At 38.2% G+C, this 11,229-nt stretch overlaps 2 protein-coding genes across 2 annotated transcripts in view; one reads left to right on the top strand and one right to left on the bottom strand.

The window, feature by feature from the left end:
• The window catches only part of hdac8 (histone deacetylase 8), a 51,454-nt gene extending 43,137 nt beyond the window's left edge, over nt 1-8,317 (bottom strand). The window contains exons 1-7 of the mRNA XM_014018257.1: nt 8,107-8,317; nt 7,959-8,011; nt 6,047-6,177; nt 5,037-5,178; nt 2,710-2,822; nt 2,555-2,632; nt 2,365-2,473 (exon numbers count right to left, since the gene is read on the bottom strand). Coding sequence (XP_013873711.1) covers nt 2,365-2,473; nt 2,555-2,632; nt 2,710-2,822; nt 5,037-5,178; nt 6,047-6,177; nt 7,959-8,011; nt 8,107-8,220 — 740 coding nt within the window. The 5' untranslated portion in view covers nt 8,221-8,317. The remainder of the gene's footprint in view (nt 1-2,364; nt 2,474-2,554; nt 2,633-2,709; nt 2,823-5,036; nt 5,179-6,046; nt 6,178-7,958; nt 8,012-8,106) is intronic.
• A 1,142-nt stretch (nt 8,318-9,459) lies between these two features.
• phka1a (phosphorylase kinase, alpha 1a (muscle)) overlaps nt 9,460-11,229 on the top strand; it is a gene marked incomplete in the record, with an annotated part of 42,922 nt that continues 41,152 nt past the window's right edge. Inside the window, 1 exon segment of the mRNA XM_014018255.1 lies at nt 9,460-9,731. Coding sequence (XP_013873709.1) covers nt 9,654-9,731 — 78 coding nt within the window.

The following is an 11,229-nucleotide window of genomic DNA, read 5'->3' as shown; positions in this document are numbered from 1 at the left end:
ATGTAGAATCTAAGTGTTTTAATCAATTACAATTTTCCAACTACTGGGGTTATTAGGGTTATAACCATCGGCCCAAAGTTCTTTTAGTCATTGTTTTGCTTTGTTCTTTTTTAATCGGGTACTTTGTATTTTTATATTTATACGCCAAAAACATTCAAACAAATAAGCTTCGTAAATCTGCGATTTGCTGCCCTGATTTCTAAAACAATTGGCATCAGGATTGGTCACAAGCAAGCTTTAAAGTCATTTTTTATACAGAGGTCAGAGACCCTCAGTCTAGAGCTACCGTAGTTTCAGTCATCACTAAAGATTAAAATTTAGTTTATATTCAACTTGGATAGTTAGAAAAAAATAGCAGAAAAAGCTTCTCAAKTCACTCACATTTCCACAAGGTTATAGAAACTGCTTGATTTCACAYCATTACACTGTTTAATTGTGTGAAAAGATCACTGAGTTCTGAAACTCAGTCACAATTACAGAAATTTATGAGYTGTATCCTCAACAAGTCCTGAAGGAAATTAAAATTCTGGTAAGAGCCATTAGTCAATCTGCAGACTCCAAAAATAACCTCTTTTGGTTGAACACATGACTCCTCAAACAACCRTTTCCAAAAATCTTGTTTTCTTTAAACACTCAAAACTAATAAGATCAAATAACTTTGTTTTAGTGCTGACTACATCTCAGTGACACAGACTGGAGGAGTTTAATTTAGGCATCTCTGTTCCTCCTTGCTTGTCTTATTAACTTAATTAATTACCAGGAAGGCAGCGGAACAAATTCAGACTGGATGATTTGATTTGCAACAAAATGTTCCAGTTTCATTTAGTACCAAATTGGTACCTTAAATTTTTAGATTTAAAAACAACCCACATAGCTAACTTTTTCTGATCTTGGTATGGCCCACACAAWGCATTAACACTCTATCTAGATACCGCAAAGAATTCTGACCTTTTGGTGGCCCAGATATCGCAAAAATGAAGGCCCTTTAGTGGCCCAGAAACAGCAAAGAATGAAGGTCCTTTAGTGGCCCAGATACMGCAAAGAATGGTGACCTTTTGGTGGCTCAGATAACGCAAAAAATGGAGGCCCTTTAGTGGCCCAGAAACAGCAAAGAATGAAGGTCCTTTATTGGCCCAGATACCGCAAAGAATGGTGACCCTTCGGTGGCCTAGATACCGCAAAAAATGAAGGCCATTTAGTGGCCCACATACCGCAAAGAATGAAGGCCCTTTGGTGACCCAGGTATCGCAAAGAATGGTGACACTTTTGTGGCCCASATACCACAAAGAATGGCGACCCTTTGGTGACCCAGATACCGCAAAGAGTGGAGGCCCTTAGGTGGCCTAGACACCGCAAAGAATGGAGGCCCTTTAGWGGCCCAGATACTGCAAAGAATGAAGGCCTTTTGGTGGCCCAGATGTGGTCTGCCAGAGGTGATCCATGCATGGCCTGGGCCAGGGGTGAGACTTAAGGGCCACTATCTTGCAAGTTTTAGAGGTTTCTCTGCTCCAACACACTTGATTTGAATGAATGGTTKATTACCAWGCTTTGGGGGAACTTCAGAAGGGAAGACAATCACTAAATCATGTGTGTTGAATCAGAGGAACAAGTAAAACATGCATGACAGCGGTCCTTGAGGACCAGGACTGCCCACCCCTGGCCTAGGTCCATTGTGATAAGCAATACATTGATTAATCGCTGTACTGGCTTGGATCGAAGAGGTGGAAAGCAATGTTACAGTTATAGTAGCTGTCSTTGTGTGTTGTTTTCCCAATCTCTGGTCAGTTCGTAACTTTTTTAAAACATACGTAAATTTGCTAAACTTTCATACACATTGTGTGGGATGTGTTTAMAAAGGTTTCCAAACAATATTATTGTTTATCWSAATAATTTAGGGGACGATTTCTTGTCCAGTAAAATTAGCTATCGTGACAGGCCTACATGGGTCAGCACTACATACAAAGGATTTGCAAATCATTGTATACTGTTTTTTTTTTTATTTTACACAACGTCCCACCTTCATTGAAATTGAGGTTGTACATGAAGATTTTTGAGAAATAAAATATCTGAATAGAAGTAGCACAATAATACTTGTTCTACATGATAAACTGACCAGGGGATAGAACTAAATCAGAGGATTWTCTAAATCGATATTGAATCGGAAAGAAATAGCAATGCATTGATGAATCGATATTTTTACCCAACCCTAGTCATCAGGCCAGGAAAAAAACATTCAACCAGTAAACTCCAGACTCATAGCAATGGCAAAGTACATACATGTTAGATGAGTCAGCAATAAAATGCTGATACTGCATCATAGAATTGTGAGAGAGAAAGAAAAACTGATCTTAGGAAGGTGTGYACCTGGTAAAAACTTGGTAATATCTGTCATCACTGATGCCGTCATCGAATGGGACGTTCACAGCRTACCAGCGGCCTTTCCCCAACCCCGTGTCACAAAGGTCACCTGTGCCTAAACACACACACRTGTTCAACCCTGTGTCAGATTGCTTTTTGAGAAAATATCATTGCTGTACTAYGTGGAAGGACAAACCGGGAAAGAAACCAGGAGAAAACTTGTGCAGAGAAACCGTCATAACTTTTGATGTGAAGCTGAAGGCCTCTTCAACACCTGCAGTGAGAGAGGGCAGGTAAAGCTTCGGGTTTGTTTGCAGTTAGACTCCACCCACAGGACGGCTTAAAACATACCGTCTCCGTGATGCAGGTCTACGTCCACATACAGCACTCGCTCATATTTCTCCCTCAGCTTCAGGATTCCCAGCACAGCATCGTTCACATAACAGAAACCCGAAGCCTCATCCCTAAAAAATAAATAAATAAATAAAACAAAAACCAAACAGACTTTAATTATTACAATAAAGACCAGAATTTTAATGTCATGTTGCAGATAAAAAATATTTTACTCAGCTTCGGCTTCAGTTCTTYTTCTTATTTTTAGTCTGTTTTCTTTAAAAATATATATATTTGGACCAGCTGTCATAAACTGAAATCCAGAAACTTAGCTTTGTATAGAAACAACACATTTACTCTAAAGTAATCATTAGATACAGTATAAGGTGAGAGTATGTGTTGTGAATGACTTTAAGTTTTCGTTTTTACCACATCTGCTTTAGAGCTAAGAGTTATAGTCATTTTTTGTGTGTTTTTAAAGTCAATTAGTTGCGACAGACATCTTTTTTTTTTCATTCATTCATTCACTGTTATTTAACCAGGCAAGTCCCATTGAGATCTCAGATCTCTTTTTCAAGGGCGGCCTGGGCCTGAAGGCAACCTATTGTACATGTTTTTGTACATCTTTAMTAAGGCTAGATCCAAATAATAACTAGGTGTAGAGATACATCCAATCAGAATAGATCAGGAGATGGATTGACAGATTAGGACCTTGTCCTMAGTATTGAGGGCGTTGCTTCGGTCAGTTGTGGTGAAGAATTCTCTCTTGATTTACTGGTCTATCTACGTTCAACCCCTCACCTATGATCATGAGGAGTGGATCATGACTGAAAGAACAAAAACATGACTACAAGCGGTCGAAATGAGTTTCCTTCGTAGGGCAGCCAGGCTCAGCCTTAGAGATGAGAAGGAGCTCAGAGTAGAGTCGCTGCTCCTCTGCATTGAAAGGAGTCAGATGAGGTGTTTCATYTGATTAGGATGGCTCCTGGGCACCTCCCTTTAGGGGTGTTCCAGGCATGTCCGATTGGTAGGAGGCTCTGGGGAAGACCCAGAACTCGCTGGAGGGATGATGTATCTTCTCTGGCCTGGGAACGCCTCTGGATCCCAGGGTTTAGTCCAGAAAACGTATAAGGCTGAAGGTGGTTAAGTGARTATAGTTTCTAATGCTGCGGTAGCACAGTGCTGCATTGCTAATGCTAGGTCCTAGCCACTTATCCTGCTGACTCAATCTCGGGTGRTGCAAAAAAATAAAATAAAAAATAAAACAAAACTCAATAAACTAAATAAACAAATGATGTTTGGCCTGGCGCAGGAGACAAGTAGGGATTGGCTATTATACATTGGAGGAAACCCTGATGTCCCCCAGGAAAGTGTCACTGGGAAATGGGATGTCTGGGTTTCGCTCCTGGACCTGTTGCCTCTGCGACCTGACTATGGACAAGTGGTAGAGGATGGATGGATGGATGGATGGATGGATGGATGGATGGATGGACGGACGGACGGACGGAGGTACATCCAATAAATACTTTCTCATGCATTTCATACAAATCTGTCAAAAAAGTATCTATCCTATCCTTCTGTTAGAGCTGGGAGATATGGCGAAAAAAATGTATCATGATTTCATCGTTTCTCATCAGTCGATATTGATAATTATTGATTAGTTTTTTGTTTTACTTAATCACAATAAGGATCAAGAGAAAAAAGCTGATTATTACCGCCAAACTGGTGACACGACCTTTCGTCTTTTATCCAAAATTTCTTCTCGASCYGTTGCACTCRTTTTATCCTTTCGCTCCACGTCGTTCTTTTTATTTTTCAGCCGTTAYGAGGCACGGTGGCGAAACATGAAACTGCTACTGTGCATGTTGCTCAACAGGTTGAGACTATTGTGACATACTGTATATTATTATTGATTTATTGCCCAGCCCTACCTACCTTCTATCCTCATTCATCAATGAGACTCCGGACAAAAAGCAAAGCGGTATCAGCTGCATACAAACAAAGCAGCGTGTAGCTACCTGCTAGTGACATCACCCCTCCCCTAACAGGTGCGGCACAAACACTGTCACAAAAACTCAACTTTGATTTGATATATATGTCATATATATGTGCCTTAAATCAGGTTCGTGCTTGATGTATTTACAGGAATGAGGCAACATTCCCCATCAAACTAAAATAAATTGGTTTAACTAACTACACTTTCACTCAACAGCAACCTTTCATTTATTCAACAGACACTAAAGGACTGAAATCAACCACTGACTGACAATAATAATGCAGAGAGGAAAAACACAGCTTTAACCCRTCTGAATGCTCATGTTTATGTATAAACCCAATCATCTTACTTTTTAGCATGGTGCCACCCTCCCGCCCAGTTAATGGCCACTTCACACTTCTGGTCCAGCAGACACTGAGCTGCTGTCACTGTAGCGCCCCCTACTGCTGCTGCRTAGTCAAATATGCCCTCCACCACCGGGCAGTCATAACCTGTAGAAAGAGAGATGCAAACAGCAAAGACTAATGACTAATGATCATTAAAGTTTGTTAGAGTCCAGAATAGCTGCCATGACTACTGTATGCRCAAGCAACAAAACATACAAAGAAATGTATAATTATAATAACTGAACTACTGGAAAATGTGGTCAAACCTTTTTCAAACTTTGTTTTTAGAAGAAGATAAGAGGTGTATAACACAAAAGGAGGAAGTGCCAGTGAGAATAGTTGTTGAAAAACTGATCGAGTTGATGATAATAGAGGAAAGAAGTGAAAGCGATGAATAAAGATAATTAACGGKTCAAGGAAAACCAAACAAACAAGGTGAGCTTGAAAAGTAAAACTGGAAATGTACATCATAAAAGGTGGATTTTCAGACAGTCAAACAAAAACATAAAATAAATAAAGTAAGAAAAAGTAAAAAATGTAATTGTTTTAGAAAGAGATTGTTGCTGGAAGACAAAAATAAAGAAAAGCATGTAATTTAGGGCTATACATTTTTCAATAAGTGTAACACTGTTGTCCTCTGGTGGCCACAATGAGACATGTATTTTCCTCTCCCACCATTTCTATCACTGCACATTCTTTATCAGCTCAGTGGTGAACATAAATGAGTRGTAAAATGTGTTTTTAATGAACACTAATAAACCTAACGTCCCAAATACCTCAAGTGGTCAGAGGAGAAAACATTTAGTTTGTGCCGTTCTTTCAACTCTTATTTCAAAGCGTTTTAGAAATAGGAAGGCAAAACAAAGTTAAATTAATCACAATATAAAGAATCGTTTTAGACTAAAACAAAAAGACCCCACACAAAAAAAAAGAAAAAGAAAAAAAGTTAGAAGTTGTAGTTCGCGTTCATCACCAAGRCCATAATCAGCTGACTGGGGGTCGTCGTTGTCGCCATCCTGGCTGATTTTGTGCAGGTGCTCCAGGTACGAGTCTGTGTGGAACTTGGCCATTTCCTCCATCGAGGCTGCATGAGGTTTCACAACGCTGCAGAAAAACAACACGAAACTCTGCATTAGGCTTATTTTCCTGAAAACGGCCTAGATGAGTAAAAGACTGTTTGAACTGCTGAATATACTGCTGCAAGGCGTGGATTTAAAAGGAGGTAACTCTGCTAGTTCACCTGAAAATATGAATAAATAAAATAAATGAAGATTGCAGATAGAAACAAAGGGAACTAGTTTTGTCGAGGTATAATGAAACCATTTGAATCACATGTGAATGACTAAATTAAACTTTTCTCCACTCTAGAAACTCCACGTACAAAGCAAAATGTATTTAACGGCTAAAAAATGGATTTTGGCTATGACCTCTTTAAGTCCTTTTAAGCCATTAGGAACATTTGAAAGCATTTTTTTAGCTAAAGCAGGAGACAGTTGAGTGACTAAAACACAAATGAGGACAGCAGTCAGCTCTCAACAAGCCATATCGTCTAAGTCAGTTTGTGAAACAGCTTTTTYTTCTGCTTGACTTTTAATAGGATTCTAGAGGGCTGTAATAAGTTATTACACTGCTGTGTGACTGTCCACATTATTTTTTTCTGACGTGTTCATTGTGCACGGTGGCTCAGTTGGTACTGGAGTTGCTGCCTCTCAGCAAGCAGGTCGCAAGATCACATCCTGGCCTGGGAGCTTTCCGAGTGGAGTTTGCATGATCTCCCCAYGCGTGAATGACAGTGTGAATGGTTGTTTGTCTCTAATGTAGCTCTGKGATGGACTGAAAGCCTGTCCCGGGTGTCCCGTCTTGCACCAGTTACTACTGGAGAAGACCCAGTAGAGAAAAAGCAGATGTCGATGACGGATGGTTGTTTGCTGCGACTTAACGGAACGGATACAGAGTGAAAACAATTCTTTCTGTTTTATGTTATTTCCAACTATAAACATGTCAGATTTGCCTTTTGTTAATTGTAAAACTTTCTGGACTTTCAAAACTTTAGAACTATTAAAACAGTTTAATGACATAACTGAGATCTTTTGACAACTGTGCATGATCTGTATTTAAATGACACAACATGCTGTRATATTTGTTAGAACAMTATAGGAGCATGATMAACTTCAAAAGMAAGGGACCAAGAAYTGAGCCTTGTGGAACTCCACAGAGGAGGTTTACTTCCCGCCAATTAAAAAACAATCACTGGTGAATGAAAATTATTCTGGTAAACATTAAAAAATACCAATTGAGATCCAGAAAGGTTAAACAAACTGAATCTTTAAATTAAGATATTGAGATAACAAGAACTGAAGGCAACAGTGAGATCCAACTTTTTCAAGCAACGACTGGATCTTGATTTTCCTCAAAACAGTTTCTGTGCCATGACTGGTCACGAAAAGTGAATAGCACATACAAATACTGTGAAAATGAAATATATTCTTGCAAAATTTTATGATTTTTCAAAGATACCCGAGAGCATATGGATCAGAAATTGTTTTATAGCAATAAACATATGTGTAGTGTGTGTTGTTGCTTTACAAAGTGCAGAAGTGGATGTGTTTTGCATTTTTATTTATTTGTTTGTTTGTTTGTTTGTTTGTTTGTAACTAAGGAATTAAGAGCAAATTAGAATAGTTTGTATGAGGTGGAATAACAAAATTATGTTCAAAACATAGTTTCTGGATACAAGTGAAAATATAAATTATCCTGTAAGCAAAAGCACCAAAAACAGATTCTGGATTTGAATGTTAATATTAGTGTATTGTTTGGATGTTGTAAAAATATTAAATCATTTTCTACTTCTGGAAAGTTTCCAGCCTAAAACGCTAAAAACTCACCTCATGTGTTGAAGCAGCCCATAAGCTTCTATCAGTGAATGGACCATACTAGCCTGGAAATGATATATAACATTAAACAAACGCAGTTTATCTTTAGATAACTCAATTGAAAAGTCTTCAATGAACACAGGAATCTAATACTTCTCACCCKGTTTGGGACTTTGGATAAAGTATCGCAGGTCTGGATGTACTCCGGGCTGTACACATAGGCGACTTTCCGTGTAATGCMGCTTTCATCCTCACTGTTGTCTCTGCTACTCATTTGACTCGAACAAAAAATAAAATCTATTCAGAGCTGGAGCTAAAGGAAAGAGATGAGGACAAGTCTCGACTCGAAACAGGTGTTACACCGTCAACATTCCCCCCAGCACTCAGGAACCTAACCACTTCAACTCTCCTAACTCTTACGTAGCAAAAACAAACAAACGTTTTTTTAGATAAATAAATGTTTATTTTTGAGGATGTTTTATTTGCTTTAAAATCAAGAAGTATGAGATATTGTTCCTACATGGAAATGAGAGAACTCCACCCGTCAAAGTGGTTCCTCACGCGGAAGAGGTTTTAATTCAGAAACGGACCAAACCGCGGTGCATTCTGGGATTTCTTGTAGTCGATTAGCGGAATTTTTTAAAATAAGATTTTATTTCCGTATTGCTGTTTTTAAAAACATTTAACAACAATATAAAAACTTTGATTATTCTGTTATTAAACCCTTGATCGAGGAAGAATTTTAAAAAAATTGGAAAAATATGAAGAAACAACTGATAATTTGTTCAGTTATTATTGTTCAACAATTACAGATAGGCAAACATGAATCTGCATTACTATTAATTATTACTATTATTAATTATTACTGCTATTATTGTAATACATATCAATGGGCTAATATATATGGAAAATTAAATTAATTAATTTAAATTAAATTAAACCTGATTATTTCAGTTAAGCTAATAAAACTCTCTATGAACAATCAAAAGTAGGCCACAGTGTATTTATTCATTAATATTTTTATTTTATTTGTATTTCAATCTGGATCTATTTAAGACAGAGTTTGGATTTATGAATATGAATTCTTGTTCCTTTGTACACTTGAGATGAGTTTTGCTGTGAGTTAGTGGTATAAATAAACTGAACTAAAGTAAAGTGATTCTAATTTATTGTGGCTTTAAACATACCATTATTTTACAACATACTTAACTTAGATTCTAAATTTGAGGAAGAGTTTTATGACTGCAAAGGRAACAATGATGGATGGGGTCAGTGTACGTGCGCGTGTGTTGCAGCCACAAAATTACACAAAGTCTAAAATTAATWTAGGCTGTTTTTATGAACGTAGTCTGCTCCTGTCACTTCTCATTCTCACTAGTGAACAGTATAAATGATCTTATTACGACGGATGTGGGGTTTATTTTTTTAACAGGGGTACTTCTTTCGACACAACACCGGTGTAGTTGCTGCTTCCGGTGTCCAGCAGAAACCGTCGCGTGCGTCTTCTRCTCCGCCTCCTCCGCTCGCAGAGCTACTGTTTTTACCTCACAGCCAGGCTTGTTTCCTTTGTGTCTGTCTGCAAAGCGACTTTTCGCTCCGGCCTTTAAGCCRTTTAAAAGAATCGTAGCAGAAATGACTGTCTTGGCGAGGATTTGAGTCGTTTTTTTCCCCGTCTTCTCTTTGATGAGCCGACTGAAGTGAAACAACATGAGAAGCAGGAGCAACTCTGGCGTTAAACTGGACAACTATGCTCGGGTAGTGCAGCAAACTATCCTGCAGCACCAGGTGAGTGTTTCATAGTACTTTTTATGTTGACTGTACATCACTGTGGTTGACGCCGAGCAGTCAAAAAAGGACGAGAAGTCATCAAAGTCTGTGTTTGCCTGCAGACAGTCCGGACATRAAGGAGGTCGAGTTGTAAACCCTGCTGAAGGGACATTTCGCAAGACTGTGGTGCTCTCTGACACAAGCCACAGTCAAACCTGTGTTTGACTGGTGTTTGATTGAAGAATTAAAGTAACTTCTTTATTTTTAAAATATAGGAGCTATTTAAATACAGAAATAAACGTTTCTTATACTTTTTTAGCTTTAGGACATAAATCATTTTTGTTCCAGCTGTGATGACGTCTTTTGCAAGTTCTTGTCATTGGACTTCATTGTAAAAGCCAAACATCTGCAGACATATTTAGGTTTGCATGGCCAAATTCACTTGTTGGCATTTATTTCCACCTATCTTGAACAACTGATTAGCTTTCATTGGATTTACTTGAAGGTAGCCCTGAACATCCATARAGATAACTTGCTGTAAACTTACTTATTTGTTTAAAACACAACATAATAGGAATTTGGACAAAAGATGCATAGCGCAATGTGGTAATTAATAATGTTTCAAAAGGAGCAGGATGAGACATCAACAGCAGGAAACTAATTCTTTGTGTGTTAACTGCTTGGCCAATAAATCTGATTCGGACTCTGATTTTTGCCCACCACAACACATTCGTTAAAAAACAACTTATTCAGATCATGTAAGGTATTATTAAATTCTGCTGTTTTTAAAAGGTTTGACTGAAGCAGGAATATTTTTAACAATAGCTTATTTTTTGTTTAACACTGTTGTGAGAAATGTGGCGGGTGATATGCATTACTTCAACGAATGCTGAGCTTTTATTCTATGCAGATTTAGTATATAATATGAGATTTATTTGGGAAAAGTACACATTTATTCACACATGGTTTGGGTTTATGTGCAAACTGTTGCACAAGTACCATGGATGGTACTCAGAATCACTTTAGCCGTACTCCCAAGAAGATTTCGGCAAGGAARTTTTTCTTCAAGTTATTTCAAACTTGTGTTCATTTATTGTGGAACAGAGACAATCACTCCTCCTTCACTTTTTCAGACAGAGGGGAGGACAGCAGCTCAGGGGGAAAGAGGGAGGAAGGTTCATCTTGATAAAAACACATGGGTCCATCCACGTATCTCCTGACAAGATGATATAACAAGTTTAAAACTGAACGGCTGTTTTGAATGGTTCTATGAAACAAACGACTTGTAAAGATCTGCTCCCATCAAAGAGAACAATGGGCCTCATGCAAAAACCGTTCGTACGCACAGATTTGTTCTTAAGTTGTGCGTACGAGTGATTTAGGAGAATTTGTGGCATTCACCAATGTTTTCGTATTCTAGGTTTTTTTTTTCAGAAACTAACAAAATTCACGTGTGGTCCAGACCTGTCGTACATTTTACAAGCAGTCAGTCTGCTGTTATCCAGATGGGTTTTCC

Source organism: Austrofundulus limnaeus, unplaced genomic scaffold (genome assembly GCF_001266775.1).
Source record: "Austrofundulus limnaeus strain Quisiro unplaced genomic scaffold, Austrofundulus_limnaeus-1.0 Scaffold188, whole genome shotgun sequence".
Taxonomy (NCBI): domain Eukaryota; kingdom Metazoa; phylum Chordata; class Actinopteri; order Cyprinodontiformes; family Rivulidae; genus Austrofundulus; species Austrofundulus limnaeus.
The sequence above is the reverse complement of the archived record's forward strand: the minus strand, read 5'-3'. Positions and strand labels throughout refer to the sequence as shown.